This window comes from Sabethes cyaneus, chromosome 3 (assembly GCF_943734655.1).
Source record: "Sabethes cyaneus chromosome 3, idSabCyanKW18_F2, whole genome shotgun sequence".
In the NCBI taxonomy this organism is placed as follows: Eukaryota; Metazoa; Arthropoda; class Insecta; order Diptera; family Culicidae; genus Sabethes; species Sabethes cyaneus.
In genome coordinates this window covers 37,655,708-37,681,800 of record NC_071355.1, presented here as the reverse complement: position 1 = coordinate 37,681,800, position 26,093 = coordinate 37,655,708, and the positions used below count along the sequence as shown (strand labels likewise).

The window sequence follows — 26,093 nt, the reverse complement described above, 5'->3', positions numbered from 1 at the left end:
TCCCGCAGAGTCCAGATTAATCATACAATACTAAATCCTCCAACGGAAACAATTTCATCACACACATAAAAAACACGCGAGGCTGAGATTTACATTTTTTCATATATTTTTACTTTTTTCTTTACTTGGTAATATTTAAAACTATGATTAGTCACAATAAAGATAAACAATAGATATCATGGTCATAATATATACATTTTTGTTGTTTTTTTTGTGGTACAGAAATACACATGCGACAGTATACATAACGCACAGACAGTAAAGCGAATACATACCAAAAATGGTTTCAACTTTTAAATTAAAGTTTGCACGGTTTTTCTACTTTTTGCTTATAAAATCGGTTCATCATTTCTGTACGCCTATAACTCTCTCCCTCTCTCTCTTTCTCTTAGTAATTACTTCGATTACGATTTTTCTGAACTTATTTTTGATGATTCTATTACAGAACTAACTTACGTCAATGTATCAAATAAAATCTAGGCACATTCCGTCCAAAATCGCCTGCCAGTCTAACGCAACGGAGGAAGCAATGCACGCGAAACACTTAAAATGAACTGCGATTTGGGGCGGAACTTTTATTTATGTCATTTAAATGATTAAAATTACTGTACTGTAATTTTTTGTGGTTTGCACGGAAATGTTTTTGATTGCATCGCCAAAACAGCTGACTTTTTAAGTAAAACAATCATTTTCCCGTTACCGGCAGGTTATTGGGGGAATGGCGAAACCAGAGCGAAAGGTAGAAACAGAATTATTTTTCTCGTTTCATTCATTTTTTTTTAATAAACGTCAGCAGTACACTCATTCCAATAACCAAATTACACATTCAAATCTAACGGCACAAGTTTCGCCCTTCCCTCAAAAATACCTGCGTTCCTCCTTAGTGAAACTTTTGGTCCTATCCATATCATCGCTGGAAGCTTGTGTTCACCTCTCCTCACGACCGGTCCCACGATGTCACAGCCAAACGAGTGTAGAACGATTACTAAGGTTTGATAAACGCCTCCGGCGGTATCCGGTTCTGTTTGTGCAGCTCGGAAAAAGCGAACCCGGCTCGCTCGAAGTCCCAGTTGGTTTCCTCCAGACACTTTCTGCTCCATTCGAGGTTCATATTACTGTGGGCGGCCATCGTTTGCACCATCTGAAGCTTGGTGTTATCGTCAGGACCACCAACCGGAACGGCTGGAACGGGGGCCACAACTGCTGCCGGGACTGCCGGGACTGCCGCTGCCAGCGGTATCTCTTTGAATGCCTTTTCGTCCTGAATGCGGGTTGTGTTGTTGATGTGAATCATTTCGTTGCGTATGCAAAAGCCACCACCGGACGGAACGATGACTAGCGAGCGCTGGAACGACCGATAGGGTTCGTTGATGACGGCCAGCTTGCGCTCCTTGAATACGCCCGTGACGGTTAGTAGAATCAGTTGGGGCTGTAAAGGGGGTTAGAAGTTATTTTTTACGGTTGAAAGTGAAAAGCTTTTGAACTTACCGTGAAAAGTGTCAGGTCTACGACGAACGACTGTGGGTCGTGCTTAGTGGGGGGCAATTCTGACAGGAAAGAAACTACCGGCAGGCGACCCATTTTCAGGAAACGACATCGTGTCTCGAGATCCCGTTTAAAGCTAAGGTTACGATTGTGGGGCAAATAGTTTTGCAACCGTTGCTGGCTGCCCTGGCTGGGGTTGTTGAAGACAGTCATCGAAATCATCGCATGCTCGTGATAGGCATCCAGCAGCGGCTGGCGGTTGTCCGAGTCGTAAATGATGAAGTACTGCTCCAGAAACTGGCGCACAATATCCGCTCCAGCGGTGTCACAGAGGAAGGATGCTTTGGCCGACGGCAGTTTACTGTCGTCGTCGGCTACGTCGAAGCCGATCGGTGGTGGCAGGTCGATGTTGTCCTAAGTAGCAAGAGAAACAAGCGATTAAGTTACTAAAAAATAATAGATTAATTAATAACTCACCAATTTGATGACCTTCGGGAGTCGTTTTCGAACTTCACTGCAAGATATGCAAAGGAATAGACAAGTGTTAGTGGCTGCAATTGTTTAGAATGGTTAAGCCAACACCTCAAAACGTGTTGCTGGCCAGCGTGCAACTGGGAGAATCAAATCCCATCGGCTCAAACAAAAGCCGGGTAAGGTAATGTATTGTTTCCCGTACTCTAGAAAAGCGCTAGCACTCATCGAATCGGACTAAGACGCAATTTTTCAAACGTCATTAGAGGAAAAAAATCAAAATGCAAGTTTTTTACAATGTTGGTTTTTTTTCTTATTCAGCCTAATTCTGTATTCCGTCGGATCTTAATTTCGTTCGACTTTTTTCGACCGAATTGTTTCACCCATTTTATTTTGTTGGCGGAATGGAGAATGCTATCTACTTTCGTTCGACAAACCGAACCATCGGAATACAGAATAAGACTGATATACTTCATTATTTTACTTAGTTTGTTGTTTGTTTTTAACAAACTAACAGAAGCTTTCTATTATTTTAAATTTCTTTTCGCCCTTTCATCGGTTTTAATCTTTTTATCTTTTGTTGATCGTGCCTGCTTTCCTCAGGTTTCTCAATTTTGATCTCTAATTTTTTGATCATTAATTTCTTGTTTTTTTTTCATTAGCAAACTCAAAATTTGCATTTTGTTGTAAAGTATTTGAAGCTTGTTGACCTTTCTTTTTCAATTGAAGAAGATATTCTGTTTTCATTCCACGTGTCTTTCATATAATTCCATATGCCACATGGGTAGCGGATGTCATTGCACATGCAGTTAAATCCGGAATACTGTTCTGTTCAAGCATAATACACGTTTCATTTCGCAGACTGTTAGCGACAACCGCTCATTTGGTTCGTCCATTTTAGGACCACCCTAATATAAAACGCGGTTTTGCTCTTGGTTCATTGCTACCTCTGGCATATTGTGTCGCAGCAGGCTTTTACTGACATCCGTTTCTAACCAAACTGTTTGGTATCATCAGTCTAATACATTGGCTGAGATTGACTGTATGCAGTTTGACCACAGAATTGCGGCGGCCGGTGGTAACCATAGCTACGGTTGTCTTGGCAGAGCCAAACTGCTGTTTTCTTTTCGGTTTATTCCGTATTCAAATAGACTCCATGTCTACCGAGATATTTCGTTTGACGGTAAATTCCCTTGTCCCCCTTAATTCAACGATTTCTATCGGCAACAACATCAAATACTTTTTAAGTAGATGCAATTATTTTGAGATGCTGATATGATTATCGAATTCAGTGGATTTTTTTTCGATTTTGTTTTTGCTTTTTTTTAATTAGAAACCTTTGGAATTACAAATATTTTTCCTAACAAATTAATTACAAACAACCTACTGTTGAATTTATTTTCATAAATTACATGTTCCATCATTTTTCATTTGTACCTAATCATCATTTTTCATTGTCACAGTTTAAAAGTAAAATTTGCATTTCGAAGACACTTTTTTATTGTTTTCAACCCTATTCGTTGAGCGCTCTTCGCTTTAAAATGAAAATTCCATTCAAATTATTTGTAGGAGGCATTTAATTCACCCAGTTGCACAATTCCCTGAATCCTCAAGGGACAATTATTTTATTTTAGACATTTTCGAGCAAAAATGTCGGAAAAAATAATGTTTCTAAATATGGTATCGAAGTTGTGAGAGAATACAATTAGAGACCATTAGGAGTTGTGCCTTGATTTATTCGAAAAAAGACTCCGTATTATCTAAATGAAGACTATCGAAATCGTATTTAACACATTTTCACATACCAACTGTCCAAACAAGGGTCTCTACTTGTACTTATACCGTAAAAACTGGCTGAAAGCAAAGCAAATTTCAGTTCTGCCAACGATGATGTCACATTTCTACCAGCTAATCTTCCCAACCTAACTGGAAATGCGTTCGGCTCGGCATCGGTTAATCCGTAATGATACAGTACACTTTTGCCTCACGAATGGTTTAAGCATTTTGTCGTCCGTTATCCTTCGGTATCGCGGAATCACACCGGGCTGCACCATGCACTATGCACCGCTTTACCTTCGAGGACAACGACAAAGTCTTACCGAAACACACTCGTCTGTACCGTTCTTTTACGGCTCATCCCATGTCATCATCTTCATCATTATCATCATCACTGCACAAAATACCTGTTCCAGCTCCAGCGTTGGGGCCGCAAACGGGATGATTACAACGAACGCAACCAGAACACAGAACATAGACAACAAGAGAGACGAAGATCGTAATCGGGATGCAAACGAAACCTAACAAATACCTGACGTAAACGGTTTGATCTTTGATACGATCCTTGAGCGGATTGCCGTCCAGGTTGATCTCGATCAGGTTCAGTGCCTTCAAACTGTCCAGGGAATTCACATATGGGATCTGCAAAAAGGAAAACTTAATTCAAACACCCGTACCAGCTGATTAACAAACCAAATCTCACCTTATTATTTGCCATATAAAGAATCTTCAACGTCGGAATCTTGGTTGCCATTTGCTTAAAATGGTCCAGCATGTGCAGCTTGTTGTTGTTCAAATTCAGAGCTTCCAAATCGGGAATATTTTCCTTTATCACATCGAGGGCGGCCAGCAGCAGCTGCGGGCGGAACAGTGCACAGAAAATATCACTCAAATCCGGATCGGCGTGAAACTTTTCCAGATTCAACGCCTTCGTGGCCGGGTTGTATCGTTTCACCATGGCCAGCTTCATGCGTTCCTTCAGCTGCTCGTTGATCTGAAACTGCGGCGTACTGTTGCGAACGATCACAATCATCTTCCTGCCATCGGGCAGGTCTATCGTGCGGTCAATTCTCTGCAGGGCTTCCGCCGCCGGAAAATCTTCTATGTAAAAACTGACCGCCGTATCTTCCACCTTCCAATAGTGTGGGATGAAAATTTCCGGCTTGATGGAATTCAGCAATGACCGCAGGATGAAATCCTTATCGTACTTGTGGCCGAACGGAATTTTGATCTCGAACCAACTGGTAGGACCACTAATCAGTCTTTTTTTGTTTATTACTCTACCGCGCGGAATTGGCGATCCCCGGCGTTGATTGAAACCTTTATTGTTTCCTTTGTAGAAAACTTTCCGTTCGCCACCCTCAAATCCATCACCGGCCATCGCTTCGTCATCCTCCAGGTGAGCACGAATTTTGATATTGGAAATTGCCGGACCACCGGGACCACCCTTATTTCGGCCTCCGTTGAACGGTTTAAAACTAACTCGTCGCTTGATTTCGCCACTTTTCCGATCGCGATTTTTGTCCATTCGGTCATCATGTTCCGAGTAATTATTTCCACCTGCCGAAACCACAAGAAATAAACAACCCGAATCAGGAAAATCAAAATATCACCCCACGATCCTGCACATTAATCAAAATGGCGATTTGCAAACGCAAGCAAAGCAAGGGCAGCACTCCGCAAACAAGGTCAACCGAACTTACCGTCGAAAAATTTTCTACCTCCGGAACTACCCTGATTCCAGTTTCGACCACGATTTTTTCCACCGCCACGCATGGACATTGTGATTACACAGTTGTGCGAATGCAAAATAGAACTATATTTTAATCAACTAAACACACTTTTTCTTTTAACCCCACAAGAAAACCAACGTTTACCAGATCGCAGTAAAATAGGGTTACGCACTGAACGATACGGAACATTCATGTCATGAACTCGATGAGCCCGTACTATCTGTCAGCTGTATGCAATGGTGCCAGAAAATACAAAACTACTAAAGTAATATTCTCAAAAACTAAAATGACATTTAAATGAACGAATTATTATAACAAACTTTCTCTACGGAAGTGACTCCGTTGACTCCCAAAACGTGCATGCACTTAGGTATAACGCAATACAAAGCTTTAGCAGAGAGGTGGATTCTGTTGATAATTGAAAATGAATTTTCGGCCATAAATGAACTACTGGCTGCGTGCGTGCAGGTGAATAATCGCGTTGTCGGGAAACCCTAATGTGGTATATACAGGTGTGGCAATGTTAGTAGTCCTAATCAGGGATCTGCCTGATCTGTAATCTGTATGATACAGACTTTTCATTTTCTGATACAGACATATTTTTGACTACAGATTTTATACAGACATGCTATAAAAATTTCGCAAAGTATAGTTTTACTTTTGTCAAGATAAAAGTAGACTTCGATTTTAACTCGCACTGAAACCTCAAGACAATATATGATTAAGATATAATCAAATATTGCAATCGTCTATCGACCTTTTCGCGTGCGTAATGGCGGCTAGTGGGTACAACTTTCGGAAAACGTTAGCATAGCTTTGGTAACTTTATTCACGTCAAGTTGATATTTCCTGCCTTGATTGTTGTTGTAGAACTTTCAAGCCTACGTGAGCGGGGTTCTTAAAAGCAAATAAACGTTGTCGAAAAGTGTACCTGATAGCCGCCATTAAGCACGCGAAAAGGTGGATACTGCTTTATATTGCCCCTTTTATGACTATTTAGACTACTGTGATAATCATTTAATGCAACGTACCACATTTTGCACTGTTAATCTGACACTAGAGTGGCTTTTTGTTTTATCTACTAATGAGTTTGACTTCTTTTTCCTTCTTCCCCTTCTTTTTCACTTCATTTTCTTTGAGCGAAAACGTGTGCGAGATTCGACTGTGATAATCGTGTAAATCGGGGAAGTCTAAATAGGGGCAAATGTCGCAATAATTCACAGTCATGAATTGTATATGAAGACACGCACGACTGCAAAACAACTTATTGTTCACTTCGGTTTGACATACTCTAATCATTATACAATTCCAATGTGAAATTGACATGAAAACGATTTATTGTGCACTTTCTATTACGATTTTGTGTTATCTGGGTTGCAACGATAATGGTGCAGGTTATACAGATTAACCTGAACCACTGTGAGACGACACAGGAGCTGCTTTGGCAAACGGCAGCCGAAACGGGGTGCGATATTGTCATTATCGCGAATCCCTACCGGGTCCCCCGGGGCGGCACAAACTGGGTAATCGACAGGGGTCGAATGGCAGCGATCACTGTGATGGGTAGATACCCGATCCAGGAGGAGGTTTCGTCCAACCAAGAAGGGTTCGTGATTGCTGTGGTCGATGGCGTCTGCTGTTACGTTGATCTGTGGCTGTTACGCTCCAGCTAGGTGGTCGCCGGAGCAGTTTGACCGGATGCTAGACGTGCTCACCGACGAGCTCACGGGCCGCAAGCCCGTTGTCATTGGAGGAAACTTCAATGCTTGGGCTGTCGAATGGGGTAGCAGGTGCACTACCCCTAGGGGACAAATCTTGCTGAAAACTATGTCCAAGCTGGATGTAAGTCTGGCTAACGTGGGATTCGTCAGTACCTTTTGTAGGGGGGGGGGTACAACAATCGATCATCGATATCACCTTCTGCAGCCCAATGTTGCTCGCCAACATGGGCTGGAGGATGTCAGATGAGTACACGCATAGCGACCACCAAGCTATACGGTACACGATTGAACGACGGATGCTACAGCCACGCGGGTTGAAGTCGACAGGGAGGAGGTGGAAAGTAAAGTCCTTTGACAAAGACCTGTTCGTTGAAGCACTCAGTGCAGAGAGCAACCGCTCGAACCTAAGTGCCCGTGAGCTGACCAACGTCCTAGTACGGGTATGTGATACCACTATGCCCAGGACGGGGCAGCCAACGAACAGTCGTCGCTCGGTATACTGGTGGAGCCATTGCCAGCTCCCTGGAGTGGAGTGCCACAGAGCGAGAAGGCTAGCGCAGAGGGCCCGGACCGATGCAGATGCTGAAGCTCGGGAGGTCGAACTTAGAGCAGCCAGGTTGGCGCTCAACAAGGAAGTTAGGCGTAGCAAGAAATCCTGTTTTCAGGAGCTATGCCGCGACGCGGATTCGAACCCCTGGGGCGGTGCATACCAGGTGGTGATGAAAAAGATGAAGGGTACGTCCGCATAAGCTTTTAATCATAGTTCTGTATACTTATACAATGTTGTCGAAGCATTCACCTTCTTTCGTTAAAAAGCGCCACTTTTACCAAAACGGAGACATTGCCGACTAAGCCCTAATTTTAAATGACGGTTTAATCGATGCGAGGAATGAAAAACGAGTGTTATGTCTGTGGTTACGTGATTCAAGATGATGTTCTTATCTAAAGCTAAGTACCCAGCTGAAAAGAAAACAGTTCAAGAATTTACCAAGTTATTTACCAAAGAAATTTTGATAACTGCAAAGCAAGCTACTATCTGTCATTTTTTTCTTGTGGTAATATTCGAATCAGATATTATTCCGTACAGAAAAGTGACGTTTTAATTCGAAACTGCTTGCGCTTGTAAAACTGCGCTGTCAGAACGTGAATCAATGTTTCTTGTGTGGTGCGTACAGCTTAAAGATTTGGAAAATATGAACAAAATACTGCGCATTTATGTTTAACTGATTAAAATAGGCGATCCCCGATTAATCCGTTTCTTACCCTATATATTTCAAAAATTCTCATGATATCTCATGAACCAAACAGTACGCCATACGAGCATATTCACAGATGGATCTTTTGCAGGTTGGGAAGAAAAAATGGAAAAGGGCACGGGAGAAAACGTTACTAAAACTGGATAAACGGGATAGAAAAAAGAAAAAACGTGAGAGATAGGAAAAGACTCCCATGAAAAAGAGAAACTGTGACACAATGCGCAGTGGGCAAAATCGACCGAAAAAACGGAATTTTTTGTTGCCGCTGTTTTTAAGGGGTTCATCCTTATCATGCACAAATTTTCTCTAATTTGATATTCTATGGTTAGAAAAGAAGAAAAATGTTAGAAAAAGGTATATGAACAATTTTATTTCAATGCAAGATAATCTAGTAGCCTGTTTTGCCCTATTTTACTCAAAGTTTTTGTTCCACAGGAAAAATGCCAATTCGATACTTTTACCAATGTAAGGGAATGTTTTGCATTGCGTTACCCTACAACTTTTACTGAAATCTGAGAATGTATTGATAGGAAAAGGACCAAATGTAAAAGTGCTCCGATTTCGTTCAAATTTGGTGTGTTTGTTCCTAGTTGAAAAATTTTAGACCCATATTTTTATTGAACGCTTAGGGTGTCTCTTTCTGAGTAAGGTTGGGTTCAAAAATCATCATATTTGTCATTCTTTCTTCAAAGTTTCAAAATTTGTGTAGTTCGATGTGCTTTGAGCAACAGTCGAATATGTTTTCTGAAAAGCTGATTGAAATATCTTTTATTTAGAACCAAAATCATTAAAATCGGTTTAGTGGTTCAAAAGTTATGAAGCTTTGAATGAAATAAAATCGTAAAGCATGACGATTTTTGTGGCCACCCTAACTCAGAAAGGGACACTCTAAGCGTCTAATAAAAAACACACCAAATTAGAACGAAATCGGAGCACTTTTACATTTGGTCCTTTCTCAGACATTCTCAGATTTCAGTAAAAGTTGTAGGGTAACGCAATGCAAAACATTCCCTTACATGACATTTTTGTGAAAACCTTGATCATCGTTCGATCTTCTGACCTTTCTAACCTTCCCAACAAGCATGCTTTCTTGAAAATCTCTGGTAAAAGTATCGAATTGGCGTTTTACCTGTAGTACAGAAACCTGGAGTAAAATGGAGTAAAAAATATTTGTAGATTATGTAGCATTAAAATGAAATTGTTCATATACCTTTTTCACAACATTATTTTTCTTCTCTAACCACAGAACCCCAAATTAGAAAGAGTTTGTAGATGATTCTATGAATGATGAAACTATTAGAAAATAGGGGTGAATGGGGCAAAATGGGCTACTTCCCGCCAATTCCGCGCATTGCGACCATCATCAATCGATTTCTCGTGATGTTTTACATAAGAAACTTTCACTTTCTACTCCTTGAAAACAGCAGCAACAAAAAGTTCAGTTTTTTCGGTCGATTCTGTCCACTGTGAATGGGAGGAAAATCGGGACGTGAAAATAGACAAAAATTGGAAGAGAAGCCAACGGTAGACAAAAAGGAAAGACAACATATAAAAGCGGAGATTGAACAGAGAAGTTGGGCGAACGGAAGAGAAAAGACGAAAAATGAGGGACAAACTAGAAATAGAAAATATAGAGTTAGAAAAGGAAAAACACGGAACAAAGGAAGAAAGAAAAGTGAATAGAAAAAAAGAGGAGATTAAACAGAGAAGAAGGGTGAACGGTAGAGAAAAAGCGAAAAATGAGGGACCAACTGGACAGAAAAGGAAAAAAACGGAACATAAGAAGAAAAAATGTGCGTAGAAAAAATGTGGATAGAAAAAAAGGAAAAGAAAAGGAGAAAATACGGATGCACGAACATTAAGAAGCAAATACCGAAGCAGAGGAAAATGGAGAGAAAAAAATGAAAAACGAAGACAAGTGGGAGAGAACGAAACATAATAAGAGGAAAAAATGATCAGACGAAACCAAACAAAAAAATAAAAAGACTTAACGGGTCAGAACACAAAAAACGAGACTAAAAATGTAAGAAAAACACGAAAAATAGAACAGAAAAGATAAAAATTAGGATTAAAAAGACCTAAAAACAAAAAGAAGAGAAAATAGAGGAAACGGCGAAAGAAGAAAAATTAACATGACAGTAAAAAGTGGAAAAACGAGAAAAAGAGTATAAACGGGACAAGAAACCAAAACGGAAAAGAAGAGAGAGAGAGAGAGAGAGAGAGAGAGAGAGAGAGAGAATCGATAAAGGAAACCAGGAAAACAGTAATAAGAGGCCAAACGGAACATACAACGAGAAAAATATCTCAAAATGGAAATGGGAATGAAACACAAAAAGAAGAAAAAATAACAAAACACTGGGGATAGAAAATGAAAACCGGAGAACAAAGGGTAAAGGGCCAAAATAGAATAAACATGACAGAAAAGAAGAGAAAACGGGACATCTAAAGAAGCAAAAACAGAACGGGCGAAGACTTCTTCTTCTTCTTCTTCAGCAGCATAGAGCCGGGGTGGCTCGTGCTGTTTCAAGCAATCGTCTCCATTCAACTCGGTCTTGGGCCACTCGTCGCCAATTTCCTAGTCGTCTCAGAAGTCGCAAATCGCTTTCGACCTGGTCGAGCCATCGTGCACGTTGGGCCCCCCTGTTCCTGGTGCCGGTGGGGTTGTTGAAGAGGACTATTTTCGTCGCACTGTCGTCCGGCATCCTTACGACGTGTCCGGCCCACCGTAGCCTGCTAACTTTCGCTAGATGTACGATGGGAGTCTCCCCAAGCAGTGCCTGTAGCCCGTGATTCATACGCCTCCACCACTCTCCGCTTTCAGTTTGTACTCCGCCAAATATCGTCCGCAGCACTTTGTTGTCCGCGGTCACCAGCGATCCCAAATACACGAACTCCTCTACCACTTCTAGTTCGTCGCCGTCAACGGTTACCGTCCGTGGGAGGCACGCATTTGTTTCCTTTGAGCCTCTTCCTTTCATGTATTTGGTCTTCGACGCATTTATTTTTAGCCCAATTCTCCTAGACTCCACTTTCAGTCTGGCGTAGATTGCCTCCGCCGTCGCAAAGTTCCTGGCAATGATATCGAAGTCATCTGCAAAGCCTAGAAGTTGGCTACTCTTGGTAAAAATCGTGCCTCTCGTTTCGATGCCCGCTCGTCGGATCACCCCCTCAAGAGCGATGTTGAACAGCATGCAGGATAGACCGTCACCTTGTCTTAACCCTCGTCGCGTCTCGAAGGGACTCGAGAGTGTCCTAGAGATGCGTACGAAACACATCACTCGATCCAATGTAGCTCTGATCAGTCGCGTCAGTTTGTCCGGAAAACCGTATTCGTGCATTATCTGCCATAGATTGTCTCGATCGACTGTATCGTATGCTGCTTTGAAATCAATAAAGATGTGATGCGTGGGCACATTGTATTCCCGACATTTCTGCAAGATCTGTCGGATAGTAAAAATTTGGTCCGCAGTTGCGCGAGCCCCCATGAAACCCGCCTGATAATTCCCTACGAAACCTTGTGCTATCGGTGACAGCCGGCGTAACAGGATCTGGGAGAGTACCTTGTAGGCGGCGTTTACCAGCGTAATACCACGATAGTTGCAGCAGTCTAGCCGATCACCCTTTTTGTAGATGGGACAAACCACTCCTTCCATCTATTCCTCCGGTAGCTTTTCCTTCTCCCAAATCCTAGAAATAACCCAGTGTAGAGCCTTTGCTAGCGTTTCTCCGCCATGTTTATAAAGCTCTGCCGGTAGGCGGTCCTTCCCAGCGGCTTTATTGGTCTTCAGCAGCCTGATTTCTCGTTTGACTTCTTGGAGATCAGGTGCTAGGACATCACTATCTTCCATGGGCGCTCCTAGGTTAATTTCCGTTCCACCTCCTTCTGCGACTTCGCCATTGAGGTGTTCATCGAAGAACTGCTTCCATCTGTCGACCACCTCGCCCTTGTTTGTGATTAGATTCCCTCCCTCGTCCCTACACATGTCAGGTTTCGGTGTGTAGCCCTTCCGAGTTTGGTTCACCTTCTCATAAAACTTGCGCGTGTCATTAGCTCGGAATAGTTGCTCCAATTCTTCACGATTTCTGTCCTCCTTTTGGCGCTTTTTTCTCCTCAGGATCGTGGTCAACTTGTTCCTAGCTCGTCGGTACTTGGCCAGGTTCTCTCTAGTGGCAATACTTAGATAATTTCTCCAAGCATTTTTTTTCTCTTCCACCGCTTGTTGGCATTCCCCATCAAACCAATCATTTTGTGTACTCCGAGGCTTAATACCTAGTGCCGCGGTAGCGGCCTCTCCGATGGCCGAGCGTATTCTGCCCCAACCGTCTTCGAGGTTTGAAGCACCTAACTCCTCGGAAGAAGGCAGTGCCTCATTCAGTACTCGCGCGTAGTTTTCGGCAGCTTGTGGGTTGTCTAGCTGCCTGATGTTCAGCCAAGGAGGGCGGCTTTGACGTGTCCGGTATACGGTGGACAGCTTTGAGCGCACATGTACTGCTACTAGGTAATGGTCAGAATCAATATCCGTACCCCGATGGGAGCGTACGTTCGTGATGTTAGAGAAGAACCGGCCCTCTATGAGAACGTGGTCAATTTGGTTCATTGTACATTGGTCAGGTGATCTCCAGGTGGCTTTGTGGATATCCTTGCATGGGAAAAAGGTGCTTCGGATCACCAGGCCTCGGGAAGCTGCGAAGTTTATACATCGTTGGCCGTTATCGTTTGTGTCGGTGTGCAGGCTATGGGGTCCTACCACCGGTCTATACATTTCTTCCCTACCGACCTGGGCGTTCATATCCCCGATGACGATCTTGATGTCCCGTGACGAGCAGCTGTCGTACGTAGCCTCCAGCCTCGCGTAGAACGCTTCTTTCTCATCGTCGGGTCTACCTTCGTGCGGGCAGTGCACGTTAATGATGCTATAATTGAAGAAACGGCCCTTTATCCTCAATACACACATTCTCTCGTTGATCGCCTTCCAATCAATCACGCGATCCTGCATTCCGCCCAGCACTACAAAGCCCGTCTCCAGTTCGTTGGTAGCGCCACCGCTCTGGTAAAACTGGGCCTTTCCGCCACGGATCTTCCATACCTTCTCTCCTTTGCGACAGATTTCCTGCAGAGCTACGATGCCGAGTTTGCGGGGTTCCAGCTGTTCAATCAGCACCCGCTCGCAACCTGCGAAATTTAGCGATCTGCAGTTCCAAGTCCCGAGTCTCCATTCGTCGTCCTTATTCCGTCGCCTAGGTCGATGCCGAATATTCCGCTCCGTATATGCTTGAATGTTGTTAGTTTGTGTTGTTTAGGTGTGTAGCCGTACTGGGGCAACACTACCGAGTCTCGTGATGGGGCTGCCATCTTATAGTGCCGAGACTCACTACCTCCTTCCCGGTTAGTATACGACCTTAGTTTCCACCGGGGTTGGTTACCCGATCTCCGCTAAGGTTGCTCGTATTCCGGCTGGTACCACGAGGAGGTCGGGATCGGAGTGGCTGGATAAGAGGCTAACGACCACTATGGGGTCTATATTCCGCATTATCCAGCCGTTTACCAACGGGCGAAGACGGAAATAGTAAAATAGTAAAAAGTGGAAAAACGAGACTATGAAAGAGAAAGGAAAGAAACAGAAAAGAGGTAAGATGAGTAAGAGAATAAGACGAATGGTAATTCTAATTTTAAGTAAAACTTCGTGTCTAATTTCATGTCCAAGTATGTCCATTTCAAATTTAATTCAATGTCAAGTTCCATTTTGCAGTTGGATTGTTTTATTTTAGGCCTAATTTCAAGTCTAATTTAAGTACAATTCACGTCCAATTTCAATGCCAATTTTAATTTCAATTTCAAGCATAATTTCAAGTAAAACTTCCAGTCTAAATTACTCCAAATTTAAGTTCAATTTCAAACTTAATTTTAGGTGCAATTTCCAGTTTTATTTGAAATAAAGCTTCAAGCCCAAATTAGTTAGTCCAAATTCAAGCCTAATCTATGGCCTATTTAATCTGTGTCAGTGTTCGATTTCATCTTCAAATTCAACTTTAATTCCAGTCCAGTTCTAAGTCTAATTTCTGGTCTAATTGCAACTATGATTTTAAAGCTAATTGCAACCGAAAGTCCGGAATTTTCAGCCTAACTTGCCAATATTTTTGTTATAAGTAATAACAGATTCGCCATCCTACGATTACTCGATTCTCCAGATCAAAGCATTCCTCTGAAATCTCTCGAATGTGAACCACAGAAGTCATGCAGTTATAAATGTACTGAATCAGTTATAAATAAACATTAAACTTTCCATTTTTTTCAACGGTCAAACAAAGTCATTCATTGGACGTTTTCGTCAAAACCATATCAAGCGTGGTCAAGCCGGCTTCGCCAAACAACCCGACCTTTAAGACAGTTTATTTTCTGGCATTGGCTACATTTTCGGCGTGAAAAATACTGAAGCTCCCGCCGGTACTGATGTACTCTAAGCCATACGTGGGTTCACGTATTCCCTGCTGGCTGGTTTGGTGCGCAATTTGCGTAGTGTCGAAATTTGATCTAATTTGGTTGGAATACATACCCATCTACCCACATTTTCGTGGGGGTGTGGTTGGCTGTTGTTTACTTTCTATGAGCTTGCGTAATTTCTGATAAATTGTGCGATGCTTAGTTTGAGGAATATAATATTTCTCGACCGGCCGGTGCCAACAGAGGGAAGGATTGCTTAATCGAGCTGAACGAATAAGTTGGAAACCACCCAGATTAACTGTTGTTTTGTGATAAAGTTATATTTTTTCTATGAATATGAACGTAATTTTTGTGAATATTAATGGCAAATTTTAGAACTTACGGACGTCCGTTTTGCACAGCTGTGTTTTGCGGCACGTGTCGCTCAAATGGCACGTTTCAGCGGTACTAGTTTTAATGAGCAAGATTAACCGATTAGTTTCGGGTTTCTTTTACGGATAAATTTCATTTGGTGCAGTTGGCAAAATTAAAACTGCCCCTCCTACTCTTGATCGCCGTCACACATGGCAAAAATTTCCCACGATTTTCTTGCTCGGCATTTTCGGTGTACCCAACGTACGCTCGAATATATACCTACTTTCATTCGAGTTCAATACGGTTCCCATTTGATCATCCGGCCTTCAACACCCCGGGCAAATTCATGTTCGTGCAAAAAGAAATTTTTGCGACTATTTTTATAAACTGCAAAAAAATTATTTCTCGATTTTTCTCAAATTAATCGTACAGAGTCTGAAGATCTTGAACGGCTGTGCTTGACCTTTCCAATTAATTGTCCATATATCAGGCTGACGTTTCCGCTTGTTTGGCTTTCATGGATGATCGCGGTTGTCCCGTGAATCATCATCCCATCGCGTAGCGTGTTTCACCTAATTGGGTCACTGCGGGAAGGATCAAGCTGGATTGGTTGAACTGCACACTGCGATCTACCGGTTCGAGAGGAAACAATGCGAACGCAAATCGTGATGTCATTTTTTGCCGTTGATCCGATCAACGTCATCCGGTACACTAAGAATGGGACATTAAGATGGCGACTGAATGGCGCCGATCGTCAGCAAACTTGGCACTTGGCGTAAATCTTGTGTTCGTTTAAAAATAAAATTGTTTTGAAATTCGCTTCAGTGCCTGCGAAGATGGGAAGATAATCGTGAAATAAAGTAATCTTGTTATAAATCGTTTAGTTTTTTGAGGTAGGTAAAGTAAGGAGAGAGGTTGTAAACCGAAAACCGAGACACCTTTGCCGGTAATGTCATCTATCAATCAAATTATGAGCTTTATTCATCTTTTTGGCAAAGATTGTCTAGTCGAAGGAATTTCTAGTCATAAAAAGTTAGACTAATTAAAAGAAATCCATTTATGTTCCAATCAAACCGACTGGTCAACCTACTGCTAGTGGTCAGGCGATGGTGAATAATGATCGTATTGTGCGGCGTTTTGACGTCTTCTGAGCTGCCTGTACTAGTACGTACTAGCTTAAAGCAATCCGTGGTGTGTACAATATCGCAAATAGTTGGCATTAATCCATACGTAACATCTGGCAGACTTGTCACTGACTGAATGATAGATCGTCACGATTCAGACAGAACCACATCGTTGAATGTAACGTTTGATTGACTTGAAATGAAGGTAATTGCTTAACTAGAACTTTACTGTGAATGTCGATAATAAATGATGAATGTTCGATTGTCTGTGGTGGGTGGCGGAATTTATTGCAAAATGAGAAACTTGTACTTGCCTTCATTGTGTGAGCTAGTCACAAGAAATTCACGGTTTATATATAGGGAAAGCAAGAAAACATTTCTATTTTAAGTAACGTCTTGAGACTGAAAATCGCATTAGCGTCAGCGGGAGAGTCAGTGTTTCTGGTTTGTCGTGCAAAATATCACGCACGTATTTTTTACCCAGTTTTGTATTCTCGAACGCCTTGGATAGAGGTTCCCCCAAGGGTAAATATCTTTTGTTGGCGCACAAGACAGTTCTGCTGGTTGGCTGAGCGAAAGCGATATAGTTAGTGGCGCCGGTTGGATCACAACTAAACCGGATTTAGATTTTGTTTACTAACAAATCAAATAGTGACATGAGGAAGTAACTGTTTATTTGTCTCTCGTATAATCGCGAAACGAACATTCTACCGTTATATAATCAGTTATTTAATGTGTCAGTAGTCTTGCACAAGAGTAAAAATCGATAACTTGCAATTGAAGAATTTCTATTTAAAATCTCCAATGTATTAATCGGTCAGTGACCCTCAATCGGTAAGAAACACCACAGACAAATACACATGACACTTATTGTTCCATTCTTCGCTCTCTGTAATGGTCATTGTAAGTTTGATTTTGGTAAGGAATGTCTCCTTACATGCCACGGTGTGATTTTAAACGAAACAGGGAAAACTGTTTGCAAAATACTTTAAATTTTAATAAAGTAAGTTTAGTAAATTTTAATTTAGTGTTGGTAGAAAATGTCTCTGTATTCGTCAAATTGGCGCTTTTCAATGAAAGAATGAGAGCGATACTTATAAAATATTTGCTTGTTCGGGGGATACTCCTATTGTTATTATATTATATTATATTTAATTTGAGAAACTTTACCACTGTTGTGGCATTCGTGTCTGTATACTCCCCTATTGTAATTTAATATTTCAGTATGTCGATCATATATGCTGGTAAGGCGTGGTACACAAATTACGTAACGCAAAAATTCCGGTTTTTTTACCCCCTCCCTCCCCTATGTAACATTAGGTAACGCTTGGCATAACCCCCCATTAAATTACGTAACGTTAACCATTCCCCCCCCCCCCCCCCGTACGTCAACATTCAATAAAATCGGCTTGAACCGCATATTTTTTTAATTTTTAAGAAATTCAACCAAATTAGCAAGATTAGCAAATTAGCAAGCTTCATATTAAAAACAACAATCAGGCATCGGGTCCATGTTAAGCTGAAATGGTAAAAAAAGCAAAGCCATGGGTATAAACGTCCTGTTGAGAACTTGACCCTTCTTTATCGACAGACTTCGCAACCGGCTATTAGAGTACAGGACAATTACGATGCTAGTGCAACGATCCTATAGGCTCTATAGCAGCACTTCCCAGCCGAGATTCGAACATACGGCGACTTGTTGGGCCAGCATCGTACCCCGAAGCATACTGGGCAGCCTGAAATGGTCTTCAACCGTAATAACTGGAAATTTAGTAAGATCTTCAGCTACAAACCATAATTTTGTATCATAATTTTCATTAGTATAAACCGATTCACTGTTTTCCACCTCTAACAAGTCCTTTCCTTATTTGGCAACTGCCTTTTTGGTATTCATAAATTTGTTACGTAACTATTCTCATGACTCCCCCTCCCCCCTATGTAACAACAAGTAACGCCAACTCGACCCCCCTCCCTCCCCTCTAAGCGTTACGTAATTTGTGTACGAAGCCTAATCATGGCGAAAAATGCGTGTCGATTATTATTTTTTTCGATTTTCTTCAAAGAGCTATGTCAGTATGTCTGTGGCGCTAATGTTCACCAGAGGGGTAGTATGACTGTCAAACTACGTACATTTCCCACTCATTGGTTTTGGTACTTTTGGTTCTGGTAGGGTTTATTTCTAATTCCCGTCGTAACAAGTAAAGCCATTCTAATTTTCGTCATGTGTTGCATAGATTTAATGAATACTCCAAAAGTTCTTGTGCTGATTTGACTAAAACACACTTACCTTCCGATCCGTGAACTTTGAAATCACTGAAAAGCGATTATGAAAGCATATTATTGAAATTACGCAACTGACTTTATTTCTTAAATTCGTCGTACCATTTTAAAATTTACCGTCCATCAAAATTTTTCATCGTCCGAACTAAAAATCAAAACAATGTCTACGAAGCAAACATGCATGTATTTGTGTAGTACGGCATGACAAATGTTATTCTGCAAAATTTCTGCAAGTCAGGCAAGTTTTACTGGCTGTAGAATAGCGACAATGCCTTGCGTGAGTTATTTTCGTTTATGAATGACGGAAATTAAAAAGATTTGTCGACATTTTTTTCTTCGTCGCACGAAAAAACGTAGGAAATTTGGCTGGTAGAACTTCTTTAATAATAAACAGAATTTAAATAGATCTCAGCTCACTTTGATTGATCACGTATGATAGACAACAAACTAAAATATTAGAGAATAACCAGTTTTGCATTGTGTGTCATAAAAATGCTGATATTTTTAATGATTTGTGTCGGATAGGACGGGAATAGGTAATTACGACGAAGCAACAACATACCCTACCTATTAACTGGTTGATTCATCTTAAAACAAATGAAACCAAGTAGAAAGCAGTTAAACACAGCCTTTTAGTACTTCATGTGAGGGAGACAACCTTTTAGCTAGAATTTAACTATTATTAGCTTTTATCAAAACCACTCCATCAAGAAGACTGGCAACTCTACTAAAAGTCGAAGGACTGTATTACGTGGCTGATTACGTGTCTGACCAATTTGTCATTGTTGGGAAAGCGTGAGTTCATGTGTCATGTCTGTTACAGGTTGAGAAAATTTGATTGTTTTTAAATTAATGTAAATAACGCCTCCAATCTTACTATAAACATCAAACGTACACCTTCGCTTGTATTTAAGTTGGTTTAGAAGAAAATAGATGCATATTTTCTTTGTAAGATGAATGAGTCATAAAAATGGTTAAAAAAAATTATTGGAAACTTTTTCGACCCAATATTTTTTTGACTTCTCTTAAGAATAGGTTAAGGCTTTTTTATGAATTTGATAAGTTTTGAAGTGCTCTTTATCAACAAACACTATTTACATATACATACAGTGTGTTTGGGGTGGGTTCGTCCTCTAACAGAGACGGGATCGTTGCCAACAGGGTCTTCGAGTCCAAATGCAGGACGAACTGGATGCTGGGACACAACGACTTTAGTACTTCGGAAGCCCTCAACCCCCCACGCCGCAATCGATCTATTGCCGCCAGCGTACAACAGTCGTCCCGGCGCTGCGTGTGGGTTTAGAGAACAGGGCTTCCGGAACTTGGTATCAGCATCTTTGGCTCGAGCAGCACGTACCTCACAATTCCAGAACCAGACTGATGGCAAGTATCATTCTTGTCCACGCTTCTATTTCTGCATCAACGGAACGCACGCCCAAAAGTATGATGGAAACCCTCAACCCGTCCGTCACAGTCGAGCATCGCTGTCCCGTCGATTATGTCATCAGTCGCTTCCATGTTACATTCACCGTTCCTGTGCTCGATACCGGTGATGAGGGTTTCCAACTTGCTTTCTCAGACAAGTACCAATTTTATAGTCCATCCTCGCTTCCCGATGTTCTCTCCATCCATAGCAATGGCTTCTGCAGCGACATCCCTTGTCATCGAGTCTCTGCTCCCAGCGCTCACTCAAACTGCCATCCGCCGTGTACTTCAGCCTCCGAGCGAAACTGCGGAGTTGTCACAGCTAGCAACGTGGAAAATAACTACCCGAACGATGCATTGCCGATACTTGGAGTCGATAGGACACCGGGATGTACCGACAGTGGCACTATGGAAGCCCCCGCCGCAGTCGCGTCTTTCCTGCCACCGCTCATCAGTCGTCCCAGGCCTGCGTGTTGGTGTAGCGAAAGGGGCTTACAAAATGCCCTCACCCATTGATCACCCAACCCGTTACCGAACAGTACGCGCGACGTCCAGCAAAACATCCACGTGTACTATCAGAATGTAGGCGGAATGAACACAAGCGTTCACGACTATCTGCCCAAGTAGCACTCTTTTGTCATTTCTGGTTGCTGCAACCTATTTATGACTGAAACTGGTCGAAAATCGGTTACCACAACTAGTTTATAACAACTGTGCTAGTAGGGTGCTAGCGTGTGTCAATAATCCATACGATATAATCGTTTTGACTGAAACCTGGCTTGACGAACGAACCTGCTCCTCACAAATCTTCGGACTAGTGTACGACATCGGAACGAAAATTAAAGTCCGGGTTCCGGTCCGGCTGACTTTCTTATTCCGATTTTATTCCGGTCCGATTTGGATTTCAGGTTTCGGAACCGGAACGTTGCCAAATCGGACCGGAATAAAGTCGGAATAACAAAGTTCGTGCCGATTTTTAACCGGACCGGAACCCGGACGTTAATTTTCGTTCCGATGTCGAACACTACTGACCGAAATGCGCACAACAGCCGAAAATCAATGGACGACGGCTTTTTGGTGACGGTTCATCGCCAACTGAAGGCCTCTGTATTAGAACACAACAATTGGTTACCTGTTGAGCATGTTTGGGTGGCTATAAAATTATCTGATCGCTCTTTATACCTGTGCGCTGTCTATTTCCCACCGGATAGAGTAAGGGACGCCGTGCTCCTCAAGGCTCATATGGCATCGGTCTCCGAATAAATAAATTGGCGTGAACACGGCAACGGCTATCTGTTCGTCGACTTCAGTTCTGTAACTCGTCCCCCGATCACCACCGAGTTGTTCGATTGCTATAGTACAGCCACTGTGCAGCAAATTAACAAAATCACCAATAAAAACGGACGCTGGTTGGATCTCTGCTTCGCTACTGTTTAGAGTCAGTCTCCAGAATGTATGTTGACGCCTGCTCCACCTCGTTAAAGATGTTCCGATTCATCAACATACACCATGCAAAACGACCGACTCACCACTGTCCGTCTATTACGATTTCATCCGTACCTATTTTGATGCAATCCAAGGTATATTAAACAGTATCGACTGGAACGCAGCCTTGGAAGAGAACAACGTAAATGCTGCCGCCTTGACCTTCTCATATATTTTAAATTATATCATTGCGCCTTAAATCTGAAAGAAAAGGTTCCTTGAGGAGGTATTCAAGGTGTAATACCCAATCTCTGCGAAACCACTATCAGGCTCTCAACAAACGCTAAAAAAAAGTTAAGCCGACACTGCTTCCGCAAATACTTAAACAACGTTGAGCGTAGACTGAAGCGCAACCCCAAGTCCAGAACAAATATGTTGGTGCTCAACGGAAAGACGACGGTCTTCCATCAGCCATGTTCCTTGGAACCTGTTCTCGCGGAAATTCTCCAGCGTCTTTGTCGATGAAAGGCTGTCCGAAACAAAAGTATCGACTGCACTAGACAGCTTTCCAAATCTCGGCGATTCTCTCATTAACCTGACTAGCCCGTTGTGATCGTGCCAACTGACACTGACTACACTGACCTTTCCGCCGCTTTCGACAAGCTGAATCATCAAACTGGGCATTGGAGGGCCGCTGCTTCAGTGGTTTAAATCGTATCTGTCGAACCGTCCTATTAACGTGTCTATCAATGGGTTCACCTTACCGGCTTTAACCGCTTTTTCTGGAGTCCCGCAAGGAGGCCATCTCGGACCGTTGGTCTTAGTTATTTATTTCACCGACCTCACCGACCAAGGTCCTCGGCTTGTGTTCGCCGACGACCTGAAACTGTTTTCAAATGTTAACGATTCACCGGGCACTCTCGCTCTCCAGGAGCAGCTGTTGATATTCGCTGGATGGTGCAAACACAATCGCTTGGTAGTAAGCCTCGACAAATGTGAATTGATAACGTTCTCGAGAAATCGGAATCCTGTAATTACCGATTATGCAATTACCGATTATCAAACGTACCTTTACGCCGTGTAGATTGCGTCAAGGATCTTGAGGTACTCTTGGACTTTAAATTGACTTTCAAACAGCATGCTTCAATCGTTGTCGACAAGGCCTGCATAAACTTCATGGAATGATCCTCTCCGGTTACCAAGATACGAACAGCGCTGCAGATTAATCAACTTGGACACCCTGCAAGTGCAAACACGTCGGGACGTAACTGAGCCGTCTTCGTATCAGATGTTCTGACGTCCAGGATTGACTGCCCTTGGATTCTAAAAAAACTCGACATCTTAACTTGGCCTCGCTTAACGCGGAACAATACCTTCTTGCATATACTGCACCGACGAACTAATTACAGTACTTTCGTTACTAACTATAACCGACTTACAACGGAATTTCAACTGTTTTGTGTCCTACAATCCTACTTCGACTTTGACGTCAGCCGCAACGTGATGAAAAACCGATTTAGAACTCTACCTACTGGTTTTTAAGTAGTCAGAAGGATCGAAAAATCTGTTAACTTTTAATTAATAGACAATAAACAATAAATGAATTAAAACTGGACTTGAAATTGGATTCAAATTTCTCTAGAAATTGCCTTTGGGATATAATTGTTCATTAAATTAGAATTGAATTTGAACTTGAAGTTAAGCTTGAATTAGGCTTGAAACTGAACTAGAAATTTAATTTAAAACTGGACTTGAAACTGAACCTATTTTTACGCAATTAATTTACTTATTAGAATACTGAGAGAGAGAAAAAATTTTTGACACTGAGAAAAATCTGTACCTACCTGTATTTGATCACAAGAATCTGTAATTTTATGTATACCTTTCCATGATTGACTGAAGTTTTTTGAGCGTCCTAGTAAAATACGAAACCTAAAATTAAATTTAAAAAAAACTTTTCCAAATTAAATTCTACTACTTATACTACTTGCAAGCTTCATCTGTTTTCTGTGCTCTGTTTGTGTTCGAAAACAGACACTGATGAACACTGCTAGCCGTAGGCGAAATACGTATCTGTCGCGAATAAATATAAATAGTAGAGTTTAATTTGGAAAAGTTCTCTTTTTTATTTAATTTCAGGTACCTTTCCAGATTGGTGAATGACCAACTAGTTAAAACCACATTAAAATTAAAAAAATACCTTTCCAGATAAATCTATACTTGTATGGCCACATTTACCTAGGTCAAAAATATTTTCACCACTAAAATAGAGTTCAATTGCTTTATATGTGCTTTGCAAAAAGAAAATGTAATAGTTAAAAATTACATCACATTCACTTACTCAATTGGAATTGTCAATTAGTTAGTGACTAGGTTACACCGAGCTAAAACTAGGCACTATAGACAATCACAGCGGACGTCAAGTGTCAGTCGCCTGATATTCAAGAATAAATTTATTTACATTCCAATGGGAAATCGTGTATCGTCGCTCTGGTGTCAGTCAATACCCGCCACTATACTGCACTGCACTGTTGCTGCGGCTGCGGCTGCTGCTGTCTCGTGCACCGCCCTGACGGTTGAGGTTTGCGACTTAATAAATATTAATTGCGCCTGGCGGAAATGATGCAGTAGTATTATGAAGTGTCCGCCGGTTGTCGGCTGCCGGTTGCCGTTTACTGACTGTCGCCATCGCCATCGACGCACAGAAGCCAAATTGCAGCGTTCTAATTCGAGCCGGGGTGCGGCCCGATGGCTCCACGGAAATGTACCGGGTCGGATTGATCAATTTACTGTTGTAGAAAGCTGATCAGTTTCCGCGTTTACCACACTTCGCTACTGATTTTAATTGATCCAATTCAGCGATGGCAGTGACACTGGTTTATTTTCATTACAAAATGAAAACTGTTCCGTTACGAGAATAAGTAAATCGATCAAAAAGCATATATGACGGTGACATTTGCATTTTATGTGTATCGTATCTTTAAATTTTAATAATAATTACAATTCTGATTGATAATTGCTTCAACAAAAAATTAACTTTCCAGAGTTTTGTTTTGTCTGTTTGAACAAGAAAAACCCGATTTAATCCACCTAGTGGTGAAAGGAACCTTTGTTATACGGTCTTACTTGCTATTTGAGATAGAAATCGACACGTTTTCGGAACATAATTCATCTATTGGTTAACGTTACGTAGTTCGTTGGTTTTCATAAAATTGTTGGAAATTGAATAAGTGTTCACAATTTGAACAAAATAGGAGCACTTATAAATTTTGATAGATCCTTTTTTCATGAAATTACTGAGTAAGGGTAAGTTGGTTGTTACTAATTTGAGTAAGTGCAAGTAAAAGCAAGTTGTAAGAGGAAATATTATTATTTAACATATACATTGCCTAGTATAGGTCTAGTTTGTAGGTTTTAGAACTATGCATAAATTCCTGTAATGCCATTCTTTTTGATTGACATTAATAAAGTTTTCTTAAATAAATTTCATCAATTTTTATTAACCTTCGGTTACTCACGCTGTTGCATTTTGTACAACACGTGTAGGTTTTTGAATGCCATATTGTTATAAAGTTACAAATCGCTGTTTAACTAACGTATATTCTTCAATAAACTTGTTATGAGGAAAATGTCATAATTATTCAATGCATTAATGCTTTAAATTGTTGGGAAAATAGTTCAGCATAAACTGACATCACAGAAACGAAGCAATCAGCATGTGAAGTGTACCGCAATTGATCCCAACTGGAATTTTCTCTCGTTTCTTCATATGGAAAAATGGTGTCTGTATGCAGCAAAACTATCAGCAAATGTAAAATGTTTAAAATTTATCTGTTGGTAGTAGAGTAATTTGGAGTCAAATTTAGGGTATTTTTTATAATAAAAGTTCTACAGTACCTAAACAAACAAACATAGAGGTACACTATATTCAGCAAAGTTGTGTATTTTTACTATTTTACAATTTTATAATACATGAAGTCATGAAGTCATACAACAATTACAAAAAGAGCTAAAATATAAAATACTGATTTTACAAATTCATAAACAATAAATAAGATTTTCTATCTTCGCTGAATAGATAGAAGGTTACTGTGTTCAACAAAATTTCTTGTAATAATATGTTCTAAAACTTTGCAGAACACATCAATGTGTTATATTGAAACTGAAGAAAAATATTTTTTTTATTTCACTTTTAGGGGGATTAATCAAAATTTAAATTGCACCAGATGATAGAACTTTCAATTTCAAGAAATTCTTCCGAAGGTTTCATAAACCTAAAACCAAGTTTTCTCAGTCAAAACTCTAGTGCGCATGTCTTTTTGGCTTTGGGCCATTGTGCGCGCGAGTAACCGTATTACAAAAGTTGGCGCGAGTGTTGGAGGGTTAATATCTTTTGATCGGCAAAACCGATTCTTCTGAAATTTTGCAGATATATTTGCAGCAATAAAATCTCTAATTTGATGCCAAAATAATTCAAACTAGATAAACTATCTTAGCTGAAATCGTTATAAATTATTGTAAATTTTAATGTGTTGTTTTCAATTGCTCATAACTTTCAAATTAAACGTCCAATCAAAAAACAAATCAATAGTGATCTATTA

The 26,093-nt window shown here is 41.1% G+C and overlaps 1 protein-coding gene across 2 annotated transcripts; it reads right to left on the bottom strand.

Moving 5' to 3' along the window:
- Positions 1-123: 123 nt before the first annotated feature.
- Positions 124-24,416, bottom strand: LOC128743959 (nuclear RNA export factor 1). Of its 2 annotated transcripts, none has more exons than XM_053840675.1 (6): positions 23,834-24,416; positions 4,436-5,292; positions 4,265-4,374; positions 1,963-1,999; positions 1,489-1,899; positions 124-1,429 (listed from the first exon to the last, which is right to left on the bottom strand). In XM_053840675.1, exons 2-6 carry the CDS (start codon positions 5,258-5,260, stop codon positions 986-988), a joined length of 1,827 nt encoding a protein of 608 aa, XP_053696650.1. In that variant the 5' UTR covers positions 5,261-5,292; positions 23,834-24,416; the 3' UTR covers positions 124-985. The 2 variants fall into 2 exon arrangements, with proteins under 2 accessions (XP_053696650.1, XP_053696649.1); XM_053840674.1 differs by lacking the exon at positions 23,834-24,416 and adding an exon at positions 5,436-8,378.
- Positions 24,417-26,093: the final 1,677 nt, after the last annotated feature.